We start from the raw sequence: 18,953 nt of genomic DNA on the forward strand, positions 1-18,953 counted from the left end.
ATGCTAGTGGTGGTTTCTGCCTTGTGGGTGAGGCTGTAGAATGAGACTCAGCAGGGAGGGGATGGAGATGGTACTGGAAATCCCAAATTCAGGAATTGCTTGGGTCAGACCCCAGAGGAGATTTATTCTGTTTTGGAGGCCAGGTCCTGCTCTCAGCTGCTCCATGCTTGGACTTGCAGGTGGGATCATGGCACTGAGAGGAGGTAAGTGACTTCCTGTGGCTGAGAGAGGGTACAGGTGGGGCCCTGGCTGTACCCGTGTCCCAGCCCTCCCCTCACTTAGTGCACAGCTTTGCCTTTGGGGTGCTTAGCTTGAGCTGAGTTGGGGTTCTAGGTGCTGCAGCCTTGGTTCCCCTTTCGGCCTCGGCTTGGGGACTTGGCATCGTCCAAGGATCTATCCTCAGCCAGGCTGATGTAGGAGCTGAGGGACTCCCGGAGACCCTCGCTGAGGAGGGAGGCCTCCCCTGTGGCAGATGCTTCAGAAAACAGGATGGAGCTGTGGATGGGGTAAAAGAGCTGGGTCAAGGAGCCTCTTCCTGTGTTCCCCACACAGTGCACTGTTCTCAAAACATCTGCAAGTCACTCCTGGTGGAAAACTCACAGGGGCTTCCCATTCCCTATCAGCACAAATCCCAGCTTGACTTCTCTACTCAGGGCTGTTCTATCCCATCTCTTCTGTCCTTCCTCACATCCTGGCCACCTTGATGTCTGCTCCCTGACAACTCCACCCCACGCCCCAACCTGCTGAGCCTGGGCTGGGCTCCAGCTTTCTGGCTCCCAGGTCTCTGAGCGTGACAGGCCCATTCTGAGTTGTGGGGTACTGGAGCTGGGTCCTTATAATCCTAACTCTTTGTTCTACCTTCATGTTTCCAGGGGTCCTCTTACCTGTCCAGCTCTTTCCAATTGAGTGGTGTTCTCTGAACAGTCACAGGTAGGGGTATGTTCTTGCCAGGGACCTGGCCAGCCCTCTGCAGGGCACAGGGCTCCTCGAGGAGGCAGCAGATGTCATCCGCCAGTTCTGAGGAAGATACCTAGACCCTTGACATGGCTGACTGCAGCCTGTCTCCCCATTATGCCCTCCCTGACAGCTTTCCACACTTGGCAGGTGGGGGCATGGTCACCAAAGAGTGACAGCTCGTGAGCCCCAAGATATTGGTCTCATGGAGTCTGAGATACAGTCAGAGGTCATCCTGGGCTAACTTTTGGGAGACATAATTCACTGTGTGATGTTGGGTAAATTAATGGACCTCTTTGAGCCCTAGTTTTCAGTTAGTAAAGTTCTTTGGGAAGAAGAAAGCTAAGGAATGCTCAATCTCTACTTGTAGTACTGTTAGTGTCTACTCCTGCACGGAGTGACCCTGCAGGAAACCCCTGGTTAGTTTTCCCTGGAGTGGTTTTCCCTCTCTGCCCTCCTGACACTGTACCGTGGTGACTGTATCTTCCAGTGCCTGTTACAGGACAGTCACCGGAAAATGCTAAGAAGAATCAGAATTGAGTTCCACAAAGCAACAGATCTGGGCCTAATTCCTGTGGAGAGAACTGCCTGCTGCTGGGGGGCTTTGGATCAGAGCCACTGAAGTATGCAAGGTACTGGCCCAAGCTGACTCTGGAAGTCTGGCTTTTCTGTCAGGGCATGGGCTGAAGATAGGACCCCCAGCCTGTGTTTCTTGGCACAGGGTCTGGTGTGAAGATAGGGGAGACCCCCCCTCTGTCAGTCTGGATATTTTCCAGCAGGTAAAGTGTCTAAGGGCACAAGTGTTTGCACAGACCCTTAATCCCAGTCTACCCTCACAAAGGCAGAGGAAGGCCATACTAGAGTAATGCATACCGGAATAATGGTCCACCAGGGCCTGGAGTGAGGGGAAGGTAAGGCGCGGTGAAATGTACAGCCAGCCATTGTCAAGCCGCTGGATCCTGTAATGCCTGATCCGGTCCCAGGATGCAGGGCGGCTGAGTCGGACAGACAGGGAGTAACAGCCTGAGGAGGAAAGGGGCCAGGGGTGGCACTGAGGTCCTGCCGGGACCCAGCCCTGCCCAGGTTGGGGGGAGGAAGAAATACAGCCATAGGGCCCAGGTAGAACGGAAGTGTCTGGGGCAAGGGCAGGACAAAGACTTGCTCTCTTGTTTGTAAATAACACATTCATAATAGATGGGGCTCTTGGAGGATGAAATGAAATCATGCACATAAAATCCTCAGTACAGTGTCTGGTACAGTGTAAATGAACACTAAGTGTTGCCTGTTCTTGCAAAGACAGGTGGCACAAGTGTTGGAATGTGAAAACTGTCAAGTAGATGTCAGCAAGGAGGTGGAGAAATAGGAACTCTCCTTCCCCTGCTGGTGGAAAGAAAAATCAGTGGGGGATTCTAAGAGGAAAATCCTCTTCCGGTGATTGATAGGATTTAGAAGACTTGAACAACGCAATCAACCAATTTGACTTAATTGACATAGAACACTATACCCAGCAACAATACACATTTTAAGTGCACATGGAATATTTAAGATGGACTATATAGTCTGTGTCATAAACACAGAAATTTAAAATGATTGAAGTCATTAAAAGTCTATTCTCTTTGACCAAAACAGAATTAAATTAGAAATAACAAAAAGATATCTGGAAAATTCCCAAATACTTGGAAATAACCTAGGTATCAAGAAATCACAAGTGAAATTAGAAAATATTTTTAACTAAAATAAAATGTTATGGACTGCAGCAAAATCAGTGCTTAACGGTTAATTAAGTATAGTTAGTATAAGTATTTAGTTTTAAATACTTATATTTGAAGAAGTATAAAATTATTTAAGCTTCCACCTTAAGAAGCTAGAAAGAAAAGAATTTAATGGGCTGGACTGCGGCTCATTTGGGAGAGTGTGGTGCTGACAACACCAAGTCAAGGGTTAAGATCCCCTTACCGGTAATCTTTTAAAAAAGAAAGAAAGAAAGAAAGAAAAGAATTTAAGTAGAAGGAAGAAAATAAAAAGCAAATGAAATAGAAAACAGAAAAATCAATGAAACCAAATGCTGAGCTTTTGAAAAGATTAGTAAGATAGATAAACCTTACACTAACTAGACTGATCTCACACACATTAAAAGAGTAATAAGGGGCTGGCTGGTTCAGTTGATAGTGTGGTTCTGATAACACCAAGGTCAAGAATTTGGATCCTTGTTACCAACCAGCCTCCAAAAGTAAAAACAAAATAGAGTAATAAGGGTATATTACGAACAACTTTATGCCAGTGAATTCTACGATGTACATGTAATCAACAAATTCTAGGGCTGGCCAGTTAGCTCAGTTGTTTAGAGTATGGTGTTGTGACACCAAGGTCAAAGATTTGGATCCTGGTACTGGTCAGGTGCCAAAAAGAGAAAAAATTCCTTAAAAGACACAAATTATCAAAACTGACACAAGAAGTAGAAAGTCTTAATACATAGCCCTGTATCTTCTGCAGAAATTTAATTTACTATTTTATTCTTTGATTTTTGGCAGCTGGCCAGTAAAGGGATCTGAACCTTTGACCTTTGTGTAAGATAACTGGCCAGCCCTTTATAATTTTACAACTTCCCACAAAGAAAACTCTGGCTCCTGATGGCTTCACTAGTGAGTTCTGTCAAACATTTAAAGAAGAGATAATACTGATTCTACAAAAACTTTTTTTTTTTTTTTTTAAAGATGACCGGTAAGGGGATCTTAACCCTTGGCTTGGTGTTGTCAGCACCACGCTCAGCCAGTGAGTGAACCAGCCATCCCTATATAGGATCTGAACCCATGGCCTTGGTGTTATCAGCACCGCACTCTCCCGAGTGAGCCACGGGCCAGCCCTGTCTACAAAAACTCTTTAAGAAAACAGGAGGAGGGAACACTTCCAACTCATTTATGAGGCCAGCATTACGTCAATATAAAAGCCAGACAAAAATACTACGAGAAAACCATAGGCCAATATCTTTCACATATACATGAAAATCCTTAACAAAATGTTAGCAAATTGAATCCAACAATATATAAAAAGGACAATACATTATGACCAAATTAACCTTATCCCAGGAATACAAGGTTGATTTAAAAATTGAATATCAGGCCGGCCCGTGGCTCACTCGGTAGAGTGCGGTGCTGATAACACCAAGGCCACGGGTTCGGATCCTATGTAGGGATGGCCGGTTTGCTCACTGGCTGAGCGTGGTGCTGACAACACCAAGTCAAGGGTTGAGATCCCCTTACCGGTCATCTTTTAAAAAAAGAAAAAAAAAAAAAAATTGAATATCAATGTAATTGACCAGATTAATAAGATAAAACAGAAGAAACATTACCTGAAGAAATGCAGAAAAGTCATTTGACAAAATTCAACACCCATCTTGATTTTTTTTAAACTATGAATAGAAGTTATATTAGCTTCCTATTGCTGCTGTAACAAATGACTATAAATTTAGTGGCTTAAAGTAACGCAAATTTATTATTCTGAAATAGGTTTCACTGAACTAAATTCATGGTGTCAGCAGGGCTATGTTCCTTCTGTGGCCCTAAAGGAGAATCCACTCCCTTGCCTTCTCCAGTTTCTAGAAATCTGCATCTCTTGGCTCATGGCCCCTTCATCTTCAAAGCCAGTGTCATCTTCCAGTCTCTTACTCTGACCCTCCTGTCTCCCTCGTGTAAGGATCCTTGGTATTATGCTGGGCTATCTGGATAATCCAAGATATCTTCAAAGCCAGTGGCATCTTCCAGTCTCTCTCTTACTCTGACCCTCCTGTCTCCCTCGTGTAAGGATCCTTGGTATTACGCTGGGCTATCTGGATAATCCAAGATATCTCCCCACCTCAAAATCCTTAATCACATCTGCAAACTCTCTTTTGCAATGTAAGGTAATATACTGACAGGTTCTGGGGATTAGACCTGGACATCTTTGGTGGGACCATTATTCTGCCTACCACAGAAGGGTACTTCCTCTCAACCCAATATAGAGCATCTGTGGAAAATCTACAACTCACTTCATACTTAGTGGGAAAGACTGCATTTTTCCTTCTAAGATTTGGAACAAAACAATGATCTCACCACTTACATTCAGTGTTGTACTAGAGGTCCTAGTAAGTGCAATAGGCGAGACAAAAGTATATGGATTGGAAAGTAAATAGTAAAGCTGTCTTTATTTACAGACAATACAGTTTTACGTATAGAAAAACCTAAGTAATCTACAAAAAAGCTATTAGAACTAAAAAGTGAATTTAATAAGGTGACCCAAAGTCAATATACTTTGAGAAGTGTGGAGTAGGGTCTCTGCTTCCTTTTCTTTGGTCTCTGCCTGACTCTGGGGGCCCCTTGAACTCTACCTTTAAGAAGAGTCTCTTCTTGAGCTGTGCTGTGACCCTGGAAAAGCTCTGCAGTTGCAAAAGGGCTAAATATCTAAAAATAGGCCCAGGAGGCTAGCCAACCAACCCAGCTGAACAAGTGACTAAAACTTTACATCCTTTGCATGGTTCTTCAGCCACCCCACCCTGGCCACTACCACCACAGTTATTAGAACCAGAAAGGGTAGCTACATTGGGGATGCGGCAGGTGTGCTCAGGGATAAAAGGCCAGCTCAGGCCTCCACTGTGGGGACAGCTCACCTACCAAGGCCACCAATGTCTGGCCCTGGCCTGCCCCACCTGCCTGGTATCCTGCTCTTCTCACTGCATGCTCCAGCCAGTCCTTAATACCTACTGCTCTCTCCCATTCTAGGACATCCCCTTTATAACTCAGACTGCATAGGGGCTTAAATCCCACACAGAACCACATACTGTTAAATCCCTGCCACCCCATGCTCACTAGCTGTGTCTCTAAGGCATGCTATTTGACCTCTCAGACCTGTTTTGTCACCTGTAAATGGGGATAATAATTGTCCCAGTCAGGCCGGCCCGTGGCTCACTCGGTAGAGTGCGGTGCTGATAACACCAAGGCCACGGGTTCGGATCCTATATAGGGATGGCCGGTTTGCTCACTGGCTGAGCATGGTGCTGACAACACCAAGCCAAGGGTTGAGATTCCCCTACCGATCATCTTAAAAAAAAATAATTGTCCCAGTCATACCAGATGGCCATGAGGATCCAAGCAGTGAAGCAGGTAAACCATTTAGCACAGGGTCTGACATACAGCAAGTACCCAATAACCCTTATCAAGCCTCTGGTCCTTTGCTTATCCATAACCCCCACCTTCCAAGGCTCACTTCTGCTCAGGGAACTCCTTCCGGAATGCCTTCCCTGTCTGGGAAAAGCCCCAGCTCTGGGCTTACCAGCCACCAGTGTTCTGGGGCACCAAGCATCCCGCACTGCCACTATCTCCCTCAAGCCCATCCCATGCATACAACCAACTCCTGAAAGATTCTGACTTATCCTCCCACCATCTTCCCATCTCAGTGAACAGCACCACCATTTGCTTACCCACCCACCCCAAAGCCTCAAACCCTGGAGTCAACCCTGCCTGCGTCCTCTCTCTCACACCTTACATCTGGCCCAACAGAAAGCCCTGTTGGCTACATTCAGAACAGATCCAGGATCTGATCATCCAGACTGAGCCTGTGACAACTTCCCATGTGGCTTCCTACTTCTATCCTACCTCCTGCAAACCCTCACTTTGCAGCAGTTAGGGGTCAGGTTGGGTCACTCCCCTACTTAGAAACCCTCCTCATCACACTTGAATCAACCCAAAGTCCTCACCCTGTTAAGGCCCTGCGTGACCTGATTCCTGATGACCCCCTCCCCTCATCCCGTCTTGCATCCTTGGATCTGTTCCAGGCCCACTGGGCCCCTGAGAATGCGTCTGTGCGTGCACACTCACGTGTCCCATCAGTCTGTGCCCTCCTAACGCTGCTTATCGTTTCCCCATGGCACTTATAACTATCAGACACTTTTATTATTTGTTCGTTGTCCATCTTCCAAACTAGATTGTGGGCAGGGATCTTGCTTTTTATATGGCTAAATTCCCAGTGTTCAGAACTGTTCCTGGCAGAGTCAGCATGCAATAGCTATCTGTTGAGTGAATGAATCTCTGTGATAAATACTTCAGAGCCATGATTATAAGCAGTTTTAAGGAGTCATCATTTGCATTACCACTGTGTGAGCAAAAATGGTGTTGGGATCGATTTTTTTTTTTTTTTTTTTGATGGCTGGCAGGTATGGGGATCTGAACCCTTGAGTTTGGCTCACACCCTAACCGAGTGAGCTGGGGATCAATTCTTGACAACTTATCATGTCATTATGTGGAGCAAACACATATTGAGCATTTACTAGGCCCTGCCTGCCCTGGGTAAAGAAGGCCCATGTGGAACCAGACCTTTGCTGAAGACCAAGTGCTGGACACACAGGCCCAGCTGACTGATGGGCTGTCAGGGCACTGGGGATGGTGGGGAGGTGACTTTGGCTCTGGCCTTAGCATTCTGATGCTAAAACTGGCCTGAACCTTCTCATTTGGGGGGCAGTCTACCCCCGTTCTTTATCCTCTCTCCTGCTCCCAACATACATACATACATACATACATGTACTCATTCACTCATTTATTCAGTAGACACCCATTGAGCACTTACTCCATGCCGGACACTGCACTAGGCCCAGACACAGGTATGAAATCATCATACTCTTGGGAAATAAGTGCTGTCTCACCAGCACATCCCACAGCCAGGGTTTTCCTCGATGGTCCTCATTTCAAGTACTTAGGTGCTATATTCCTCTCAGACCATGTACCCTGGTTTTAAGAAACATTTTAAGAAATTTATCTGGACTTTGGGCCATAGAAAAGCCCATCCGATAATACTCACTTGGTCAATGGTTAGTTTTCATCATCTATATGACAAGATACATAAAGTAAAAGATATTCTCTTATTACTTCATTCTGAGTTCCCTAGATCGCAACTGTGTTTTCAAACTTAAGAGAACAGAAGAAGTGTCCAGAGAGCTTGTAAAGGAAGCATATTTCCGGCCTCTACCCCCAACAGTCTGATTCAGTAGGCCTGTGGTGGGGCCAAGAGTATTTATTGTCAAGTTCCCCTGATGATCCCTGTACACTCAAGTCTGAGAACCGCCGTTCTATGACATCACTAGGGCCTCTATCGCTGCAGTGTCAAACCACAGTATGAAATTTTGCTGTGACCCAGGTCACACATACTTATAAATATCTGAAACCAAAGTGGGTTTTTTTGTTTTTTTGTTTTTTTTTTGACTGGTAAGGGGATCACAACCCTCAGCAAGGTGTGGTCCGTACCACGCTCAGCCAGTGAGCGCACCGGCCATCACTATATAGGATCCAAACCCACGGCCTTGGCGCTACCAGCACTACACTCTCCCGAGTGAGCCACGGGGCCGGCCCTGAAACCAAAGTTTGATGAAGCAATATTTACCCCAACCCTGGTTATAACCTGATGTTTTGATGTCATGTAATCTGATGTTTTCCGTTCTATTTCAGTACAAACATACACTAGTCCAGAGCCACTAAATTAGTGAGTCTTGGCCCTGGCTGCACATCAAAAACACCTGGGGGGCTTTTACGGATTCCAAAGCCCAGGCTACATCCCTGACCAATTCGATCAGAAACTCTGGGAGTGGGATGCAGGCATCAGTAGTTTATAAAGCCCACCAGGTGATTCCAACGTGCAGCCAAGATCTAGATCAGTACTCAAAATGCAGTCCCTAGACCTGCAGAGTCAGCATCACCTGAAATCTCGTTAGAAAGGCAAATTCTCAGGCCCCGCTCCAGATCTACTAAATCAGCAACACTGGGTGTGGGGCCAGCTGTCTTTATTTTAACAAGTCCTCCAGGTGATTCTGACGCATGTCCAAAGTTGAGACCCATGGGTCTAAACCACTAAATAAATTGGTTTCTGGGGCCGGCCAGTGGCTAACTTGGGGGAGTGTGGTGCTGATAACACCAAGGCCATGGGTTCGGCTCCCCATATAGGGATGGCCGGTTGGCTCACTTGGGAGAGTGGTGCTGACAACACTAAGTCAAGGGTTAAGATCCCCTTACCGTGTCATCTTTTAATAAATAAATTGGTTTCTTGACCCACCTGCGAGTCATGACCTGCCGCCTTAAAAACACTGCCCAAAAGGAGGCCCCAGATGAGAGACTGGAAGTTAGTACCTTTATCTTTCCTGGAGAATTGGCACATTTCTTTTTGGTAATGAGAGCTACATTCTTATCTATCCCCTTTTGGTGCTGGCTACGGGAACCTTAATCCAAGTAATTATGTGTATCCTAAGGATCCTTATGGGCTTTCTCATTTACTACTCAACCAGTTTCCCCTTGCATATGTGCCTTCTTAGGAAAGGGGCAGAGTGGCAAGAAGGGCCAGTCATTTTACCCTAGTGGCTGAACCAGGCCAGAGAAGTGAGGCAGGAGGGGTGGGGGAGGCACAGCCAACACGGAGAATTTCCTGTGGCTTCTCGAGCTCACTGGGACCCAGTCTGCAGCGCCCTGTCCCAGTCAGCACCACCACTGTGGTTTCCTGTTTGCAGCTGCCGCACTTGGGCCAGCCCCCCACCCTAGCCAGATAGGTGTGTGAGAATGGGGGTGCTGGTGCTGCCTGAAAATTAGCAGGAGGGGCCCCAGGAGCTCCCAAGGGAAGCAGAAGAGGCAAAGATATGCTGGAGGGGTCCCCAGGAGGAAGACCAAAGTAGAGAAGGACCCTGACAGTCCATCACAGTCATTCAGATTGGGGCAGGCACCAGGAGGTCCTCACTTCCCAATACCTCCTCCCTAGTCTGTCGCTGTGCTTGCAGTTCCAACATTATCACCCCAACTGGGCCTTTCTTGAGTGCCTGGAGTGAGGTGAACCTTGGCCAGGTTTGAATCCTAGTTCTGTACCTATTAGCTGTGTGTCCCCAAATTGTTTTTCTCTTCTCTAAGCCTCAGTTTCCTTATCTGTAAAATGGGGACAATGGAAGTACAATCCCCACAGGGTTATTTTAAGGCACTTAAACACAAACGTGGGTGCCGATGCTGTTCCTTCAACATCCTGTTTTGCCCCCTGCCTTAAGGGACTCAGGGGCAGCAGCTCATAGGGACCATCAGAGAGAGTCTATTAACTTTGTGTTTTGTTTACAAAGGCCCTTCACCTGTGGTAGGAGAAGTTCCATGTGAATGTGCCATGTGACACGTTCATACCCCTCTCTGGGCCTCTGTTTCTCAATCTGTACAGGGAGAGGGGAAGATCCATGAGATGACATCTAATGGGTTTTCTAGCTCCTTATACAGGGTAGGGGAGTCCTGTGACTATACTCTATTACAAGTCCCAGTTGCCAAAGTGCAGGCTGAGCCTGAATCCCTGCTAGGGGCCATTCACACCCACTTTTAGAAATGCAGATTATTGCTTTATTGCTGATGGGGCTCTCACAGCAACAGCATGGCAGTCAGCCTGACTCCAAGACTAGGTACTCCAGCCCTTCACATTTGGCCTCTCACCCCCAACGCCAATTCACATCACACTTGGCTCTTGGCATTTGAAGAACAAGCCCTGGCATCGGTGCAAATCTCAAGTAGAGCTGTGTTTCCCAAAGTGTGTACCACGGAACACTGGCTTCTAGTAACCTGGAGCTCCCTGAGAGCAAGGACTATGCCCACGTCACTCACTAGTACACATAGTAGGCTCCTTTCCCTTCCTTGAAGCCTCCCCACATAGTAGGTACTGGAGAAGCCTTTGCTGGATGAATACAGAGTGATTATTACTAGGTGCTGCATGATGTGAGTTCCTGTGTTTGAGTGTTTGGGGAACGCCCAATTAGACCAAGGTAAAACCCTGAGAAAACCTGTATTAACATGGATTGTGATTTTCTCAGAGAGAGAGATGATTTTCAGCATATCCCAAACTGACTTACCCACCCCTCTGTCTCTAAGGAAGTGGCTCACAGAACACACATAGAGAGTCACTGTATTGCAGCCTCTTGTTTCCCCCCAAAACACACACCCAGTGCTAACCGTGTCTCTCTGCTAACAACTCCCACTGCCTTACCCAAGGCCCTCTGGACTCAGGTCTTGCTGGCTGCTCCTAACCTCCTGTCCTGCAGTGTAGCCCACTCGTCCATCCCTAGCACCACTGTGTCTTGCAGCCTGGGCTCTCCTGGGAACACTCTTCAAGTTTCAGCTCACGGTTCACTCCTCCATGAAGACTCCCTTGATTGCTCCAGAGTTAGCTGCCTCTCCTCTGCCCTCCTAGTCTGCCTCCATTTCCCCTGCAGCCTGGGCACCACATGGCCTCGTACAGGCTGGGAACGGAATTGGGGCTCAGGAAACCTTGGTTGACTGAATGAGTGACCGAGGAGTAAGGCACAGCCTATTCTCTGGGGAGGATCTGTAGGCTGAGGTCTCCTACACAGAGAGGACACAGGGTGGGCTGAGCTGACCCACCTCTCCTGGTCTGGCTCTCCCGGATGAGGAAGGCTCCTCCAGCATTCCCAGGCAACAGTAGCAGTTCCTCAGCTTTCTCCCGGCTCAGGCCCTCATATAGCCACCTGGAAGAGGAGCAAGGGAGAGAGACAGGAGCCAGCTGCTGGGTGGGGTGGGACAAGACTTCACTGGAAGCCCTCCACCCATCTGTGTGACCAGGACAAGGCCCTCCATCTCTGGGCCTCAAAATTCTATCTGTACTATAAAAGCTGGCTTGGGGTCTCCAAGGGCCCTCCAGCTTTGTCCTCCTGGTCCTGGCTCTGCAGGCCTGAGAGGATGACCCCATGGGGTCAGCTTCAGCTTTTTCTGCCTATAAACCTCATTCCCAAGAGGCCTGGGGGGACCAGGCAGGGGCATTCCAGCCCCTCTCCTATCACTGCCCAGTTCCCCCATACCTCTATTCTATCCATCACCTTTCCAAGCCTACCCTTTCCAAGAACTGCCCCTCCGTTTTCCTGCCTCAAGATCTTCACACAGGCTGCACCCATCCCCTGCATGTCCCCTTCGGCATTCTCCACCACTAGTTCCTGGCCCCCCTCCAAAGCCCAGACCACGGCACTTCCTCCATGGGGCCTTCCCGAGCCCCCTCCTCTAAACTCCCAGGTCTCTGGGCCGAGCCCGTGGCGCACTTGGTAGAGTGCTGCGCTGGCAGTGCGGCAACGCTCCCGCCGCGGGTTCGGATCCTATATAGGACTGACCGGTGCACTCACTGGCTGAGTGCCGGTCACGAAAAAACGACAAAAAAAAAAAAAAAAAAAAAAAAAAAAAAAAAAAAAAACTCCCAGGTCTCTTGGGCCAACTTGGGCTAGAATTAGCAGCTGTCTGCTTCTCCTGAGGGCAGGGCCTGGGTCTGATTCTCCTCTAGCCCAGCTTAGCTCAGTGCAGGGCTGGACATGAAGAATACCGTGGGAAAAGAAAGAAGGAAGCCCCCCCAAGGTGGGCCTAGGGTGGGAACTCACCCATGGGAGACTTTGGCCACATGGACACTGGGAATGCTGTACTCTCTGCCTGACACTTCTGACAGCACCGTCCACCAGTCTCCATCCCTGGAGAGAGAAAGGAGAGGGGCCACCTCTTTCAGAAGTGTCAAGGCCCTGAAAAGTGCTCATTTGGGGGTTGCAAGGACCCTTTCAGGCTGGATCAGGCAGCCACCTGTCCCACCTCTTTCCCAGGCTTCCTTGCCAGCCAGTCCAGGTATCTCCTGGGCTGGGGCTGGATAGCACAGTTCAAGACCCCCTGTCATGAAGCCCTCCCCACCCACTGTTTCTCCCTGGGGTGTGTCAGGCGGCCTGAAATCCCACCACAGGGTCACACCTGAGCACTTTGACAAAGACTTTGTGCTTTTCCACTGGGGGGAAGGGCCCTTTCTCCCATTAGTGCATTTTCAGGTATCCTGTGCCCGCAGACTTACTCAGAGATGACGGTCAGAGGCTCCCCCAGTCTCAGTGACAGCTCGGCCTGCCCGCCTGCCGGGAACCTGCCCAGGGCCACGGCTGTGGCCTTGCTCCCCCCTGGATGGAGGGACAAAGACTTCACCCTCTTGGCCAGTGCTCCCTGCAGATGTGAGGTCCAGTGCAGTCTGGCCTGGGTCTGGCTCCCATTGTCAACCTTCCCACAGGCACCCTGTAGGAATCTGAAGCTCTTCCAGAGAGGCCCTGCAAACCCTGGGGTGCCCAGGTAGCTCTTGAGGTCACCACAGAGAGAAGGGTCATGCAGTAAAAGCAGTGGGGCTCTGGCTACAATCCCCTTTTTTGTACAGCTCTTCACAAAGACTGATAAAGGGATTCTGCTGCTCAGGAAACTTAAAATACTGATACCTACAGCTCTAAGCAGGTATCAGTGCGGATCTGAACTTAGCTTCTGGAAGGTACTAATAGGATGGGCACAGGATGGACCAGCTTTGAAGACTGGGGAAGGGGAAACTCAGGAAAGGCTAGCAGCTGGGCCCTGGAGTGGGCACAGAAGGAGCGTGAGAGTCTTGAACATGTGGGGCCAGGAGAAGGGAGAGGAGGACCTAGAGAGGCTGAAGATGACCTTCCCTTCCTATGTGGCTCCTATGGCTCCCCTCATCCCTGGCTCCAGTTTCCTTGTGCTAGTGGGAATTATATTGCCCCTCCTCTCCAGGCTCCTGGAGGGGCCCATGAAATCACAGATGTAAATGGGCTTTAACTCTAGAGTGATGTGCACGTGGGCAGAGTGGCTTTCTCATGGTCTCTGTCCAGAGCAGGCTTATAGGGAGGGATAGGTCTGTGCTGGCCCCTGAGAAAAGGTGCCACACCTGGGCCCACTGCTCCAGGCCTGGCCCAGAGCAGTGCCTAGCAGATGCGTGGCCCAGTCCAGTGTCCTGGCACCCACACTGCCATCACTTGCTGAGCACCTGCTGCATGTGGGACTTGATTGGCTGCCTTACGCATCATCTTGGTCCCCCCACCACCCTGAGGTAGTTGTCTCTAGTCATCCCCCCTGGGCAGTGATGTGCTGAGGCTCTGATGGGGCACTCTGCTGGGAAGTGAGGGCACAGCTCTCATGCCACCATCCTGCCTCAGGCCAGGTCAGGGGGACAGGAGCTGGACTGCAGTGGCAAGTCTCAGGAAGGGCTCAGATGCCCTGGCAGGCTGAGGTTCAGAGGGGGGGGTGACCAGCCTGTGTCACAGGACCAGAGGGAGACTAAGCCACCAGCCCTACCTGGATGGTCCTAAACATGCAGTGGCCACAAGGCCCAACCTCAAGGCAGGGCCTCAGGCAACAAGTGGCTTCCTTGCATCCCCTCACCCACCTCAGGTATCAGCTGCCCCATCTAACAAGACATCCCTAAGCCTGCTGGGCTATCCAGGCCTGAAAAACCTGCCTTCTCCCATACTCCAGCACCTCTCCCTTCCCTTCCTCCTCATCCCTTTTCAGGAAGAGTCTCTGAGAGAGAGACTTGTGAGCACCTTAATGCATTCAGCTTGAGTAGTCAAGGCCAGAGAGAGAGTCACCTGTTGCATAGATGCTCTTGAAGGAGCCTAGGTCACAGAGAACTCTAGGATGCCCTCTAGATGGAGCTGGGACCCCAGGAGGTGGGGGAGGGGGAGCAGATGGACAGACGACCCAGAGGTTGGGTGTGGGCAGACCCAGAGCTGGATGCAATTTGGGAGGAAAGGCCTTTGCTCTGGGTGGACACAGGAAGAATGAGCCTGAGTTTAGAAACAGACCAGTTCCTACACATCCTCCCAGAAGTGCGTGGAGACCCCTGCAGTGAACCCAGACTGGAGCTCCTCACAGCCCAACGTCTGTCCTATAAGCTGTTTTTGTGACACAAGGCCTGGCCGTCCCACAGTGCAGGGAAATGCCTGATGCTGGAATGAACAATGCAAGTTTCCTGGAGGGCATTCTCTGATAAGAGTGGAACAGAGTGGCCTAGAAGGAACCCTTCTCTACGGGAAGCCCTGGCCTTGCACCCCTAGGGGATGAGCCCTGAGCTGTAATGCTGTCCCCGAGTGGTCCCCACTCTGCCTGGCCGACTTGCCTTCATCCTTCACTTCCTGGCTGAAACATCTCTTCCTCGGGGATGCCTTCCCCGACAAGCCCCCTCTGCACACTCTCTCATTGTTCCTTAAAATATTCTGTCATCAAAATCCAACACAATGAGGGGCTGGCTGGTTAGCTCAGTTGGTTAGAGCATTGTGTTACAAAACCAAGGCCAAGGGTTCAGATCCCCGTACTGGCCATCCGCCAAAAATGAAACAACATCCAGCACAATTGCAATTGATTATGGGTTTAGCACTGTCTCTGGGGCTCAACTGTTTCTGAAGGCAGGGACAGTGCCTGTCTTGTCCACTGCTGTGCCCCCAGGTCCCATCACACAGCCTGGCCCATGGTAGAGCCTCAGTAGATTTAAGATGCATGCAAGGCTGATGGACAAATGTCTCATGGAGGGAGTTGACCCAAACTCATACTCTTGACAGGGGACTACCGAGCGTGGCTCCCCTCAGGCTCCACAGGCAGGGAGGGCCTCTGGTGCCCCTCCCAGGGGTGGTCACCATCCCTCTGCAGCTCCAGGCATGACTCAGAGCAGCCTCAGCACCGCTGCCTGTGGCAAGATTCAGAGGAAGCCAAGGGGGAGGTTTGTGTGGTTTCCAGGTCTCTTCCTGCGGGGCCTCTTGGTGACAACGCAGCTGTAAGGCAGGCAGCTGCCTCCCTAGCAGGAGTCCTACAGGGCCCAGGGTGCCAAGGCCTGGGGGGTCTGGGGGAGGCTGGCATTACGGAGATGAGGACACTGGGGGCTTGAGCTGCCACTCAAGAAAGTCCCTGCCACTGTAGGGGAGTTTTCGGATTAGGGACAGCTCCTGCCCAAACCTGACATCATGGCTCTGCAGTCTCTTAGCCCAGACTAGTTGTGAGTCCACGTCCTTCCTCCTAGATGAGCTGCCCCGTTTACAGTGATCTTGTTGTCTGTGATGTCATGTGTGTCATTGCAGCTAGGCCACAGTACCCAGATATCTGTTCAAACATCGGTCTAGGTATTTATTTATTTTTTTTTTTAAGATGAGATTACCACTTCTATCAGGAGTACCCTTCATAATGTGGGTGGGCCTCACCCAATCAGTTGAAGGCCATAAGAGAAAAAGACTGAGGTCCTTTGAGGAAGAGGGAATTCTGCCTCCAGACTGCCACCGGGCTTAGGACTGCAGCACCAATTCTTCCCCGGGTCTCCAACCTGCCCAGCCCCATAATCACATGTGCCAATTCCTCAAAATAAGTCTCTATGTCTATCCATATAAAGAAACACACACACCCCGATTGGTTCTGTTTCCCTGGAGAACCCTCACACAATCAAACCCCAAATCAATATTTGAAAGGTTTGTGAGCTGTTTTGGGTGATAAGAAACAGACCTGAGACCATAGCTCCAACATCAAAATACTAGAATTTCTAGAATATTTTGATTGTCCATTCATCTTACAAACTGCAATTTTCCCCAACCAGCCAGCTGCCAAAAAATTTTTTTTTAATTAAAAATTAAATTTAAAAAACTAGGATTTTTACTTAAGACTACCTTACAAAATTGTGGTTACAGGTTCAGCATATGCCTTGTATGTGGTATTTTTTTCTCCATTAAGAGAGCCCTAATACTGCTTCAAGCACTGCATTAACACTCTTCAGCTCCAGTAGAACTTTCTGCAATGACGGAAACGTTCTATAATTTTGTCCATAGCTATGTATGGCCATTGAGTCCTTGAAATGTGGTATGACTGAGAAACAAATTTTAAAAATTTAATTTAGGGCTGGCTGGTTAGCTAAGTTGGTTAGAGCAGGGTGCTGATAGCACCAAGGTCCAGGGTTCAATCCCTGTACCAGCTAGCCACCAAAAACCTCAAAAAGTAAACACATAAAAATTTAAACAGCTGCATGTGGCTAGTGGCTACTGTAATGGACAGTGGGGCTTGGGGGTGCTACAGAAGTGAATTCAGCCAGCTCAATCTCTGAATAAACTGGTTGGGGAGGAGGAAAGCCTTTGGGAGGTACCTGGGGTACTCTCATGCCCTCCTGGTTTAATATTCTGGTTAGTTACTCTCCGATTTTCTCATTTATCTGGTTGTTTAATTTCACTGCTAAACTCAAGAGCAGAGATCCTGCCTGTGTGGCTCACGGGGAAGGGCCTGGTATACAGTAGGCACTCGTTGCTACTGTATTGGGGGTGCTGGTCAGGAAGGCCCACAGAGGCAGTCTGTGGACTGTGCAGCTGCACAGCACCTAGGAAGGACCTACCTGCTTGCCCAGGCACAGGTCCTCGGCCTTCCGCACAGGGGCCGGAGCTTGGGCTTGGCAGCCTTTTCCCTCTGCTGGGCAGACTTCCCATCGCTCCTCAGCAGGCTGCTCAGAAGCACATCGCCAGAGAAACCTGGAAGAGAAGCTGTGTGGGGACAGAGCCCATGGCTCCAGGCCTCAGACTCCCCTCCCTCCCCAGCTCAGACCTACTGATCTTGCTGATGCATGTGAATGCTCCCGCCCGTCAGGACCAGACTGCAGCCCCTCCATCAGACTCTGAAGGCTTCCTGCAAACCGGATGCCGTTTCCCTGCATCCCATTTTTTCTATGCTGTAGCCAGGCTCAATTCCCTGTTTCTGGGCCTTTTCTTATGTCCCCTCCCATAGGCAAGAATGCCCTTTCCTCCCCTTCAGGCCTGTCTGGATCCCACTCTTCCCCAGGAAGCTTACCCTGAATCCCCCAGCCTTTGCTGATCACTCCCTTGGATTCAGTGCCCCACTGAGAATCATTTCTCTGACCTGGGATGACGCTCTGCTACTGGTGGCAGGAGACAATGACAGGACAGTGAACTCACTCCAGGCATACCAGGACCCATGGCCAGGGTCAGAAGTTGACAAGAGGGAGCTGAGAGGCCTTGGGAAGCAGTGTCACAAGTAAAGGTGACACGGAACACACCGTTATTGGTGTCACAGGGCAAAGTAAGATTACTGGGAGGCTGTACGGCAGTGAGGACTGGCAAGGCTTTGGGGGACTGGCTGTTGAGCCATTTCCTTTCTCTGCACCTTTTTTTCCTCATTTGAAAAATGGGGATAGCGATACCTAACATGTGGGTCCAAAAGATAGTGACATGAAAAGCCTGGCCAGGCCTACATTTCCTCTATCCTGTCCTGAACGTCACTCATCAGAGGCCTCCCATGGGACCCTCCCCTTTTTTTTCCTTGGCTTCCTGTTGTGTTCCACAAGTTTTAATTTTTCATATTTGAGTTTACTTGCTTAATCTGCCATTATTCTATAGCTGCATAAGGACAAGAACCTCGTTTGCCTGCTTTCTCAGCATTCCGCGAGGCACATTATCTAAGTGAACAGAAGTGATTATGAGCTTTTGGACAGGTGTCTTATCCTTAGAATGACTTAGACCCCCAGGTTTCCAGGGTAATGCTGATTTTTCCAAACATGATATTAAAGTGTCTGGGGGTTGGGGGCTGAGTTTTGTATTCCTTTTTGGGTGGTTTCATACTTTTCAGAGGGAAGTCACAGTCACACCACCGTGGTCCCATTCAGCTGGTATTCACTGAGTTCCCACTCTGGCCCAGGCACCTACCAAGGGCTGGGAGACCAAGGGGACAAAGTCACACTCCTGACCCTGGAGGAGCTCACGGAATGGTATGGTCACATAGTGGGCTCCTCCCTTATCTTTGAAACCCACACAGCCTGGATGAGAAAGGTGTGCATCTTTATGGCAGAGTGACTTCCATGGTCGCCTGGGCCAGATGTAGGAGAAAACCTCCTGCCCCACAGGGTGGAACAGCCCTCTCAGGCTGTCTCAGGCTCCTGCCCTCAGCCTGTTTGCTGCTACCTCTGCATGGGGAGTTCACTGTTCATTGGGACAGCAGCTCTATAACACAACATGTGCCCATCCCTCGGAAACAGCTCCTGACAGCTACTTCCTGCTCGAACTTTGGGGATCCTGGAGCGAGTGAGATGGTGCTGCTGCCTCCTGAGGAGGTTTCAGGATCCCTTACTGCTCACACTCCCTTCAGGTTGTGAATTTTCTTGCTGCCTCCAGCCTCTTCTTGCCCCTTTGG

General features: G+C 49.6%; 1 protein-coding gene across 1 annotated transcript; it reads right to left on the reverse strand.

The window, feature by feature from the left end:
* Positions 1–329: 329 nt before the first annotated feature.
* Positions 330–17,239, reverse strand: SLA2 (Src like adaptor 2). The gene is made up of 7 exons (XM_063078982.1): positions 17,149–17,239; positions 12,811–12,910; positions 12,359–12,445; positions 11,361–11,464; positions 1,828–1,977; positions 885–1,017; positions 330–495 (listed from the first exon to the last, which is right to left on the reverse strand). The coding sequence occupies exons 1-7, from the start codon at positions 17,237–17,239 to the stop codon at positions 330–332; spliced, it is 831 nt and encodes a 276-aa protein (XP_062935052.1).
* Positions 17,240–18,953: the final 1,714 nt, after the last annotated feature.

This window comes from Cynocephalus volans, chromosome 1 (assembly GCF_027409185.1).
Source record: "Cynocephalus volans isolate mCynVol1 chromosome 1, mCynVol1.pri, whole genome shotgun sequence".
In the NCBI taxonomy this organism is placed as follows: Eukaryota; Metazoa; Chordata; class Mammalia; order Dermoptera; family Cynocephalidae; genus Cynocephalus; species Cynocephalus volans.

Bases quoted from the DNA above. Each gene is read 5' to 3' on its own strand.
- SLA2 (XM_063078982.1), bottom strand. From the start codon at position 17,239: ATGGGAAGTCTGCCCAGCAGAGGGAAAAGGCTGCCAAGCCCAAGCTCC. The intron at 12,911-17,148 runs GTAGGTCCTTCC...CCCTCCATCCAG, and splicing joins ACCTGTGCCTGGGCAAGCAG to GGGGGAGCAAGGCCACAGCC. The intron at 1,018-1,827 runs GTATGCATTACT...TATCTTCCTCAG, and splicing joins CCTGGTGGACCATTATTCCG to AACTGGCGGATGACATCTGC.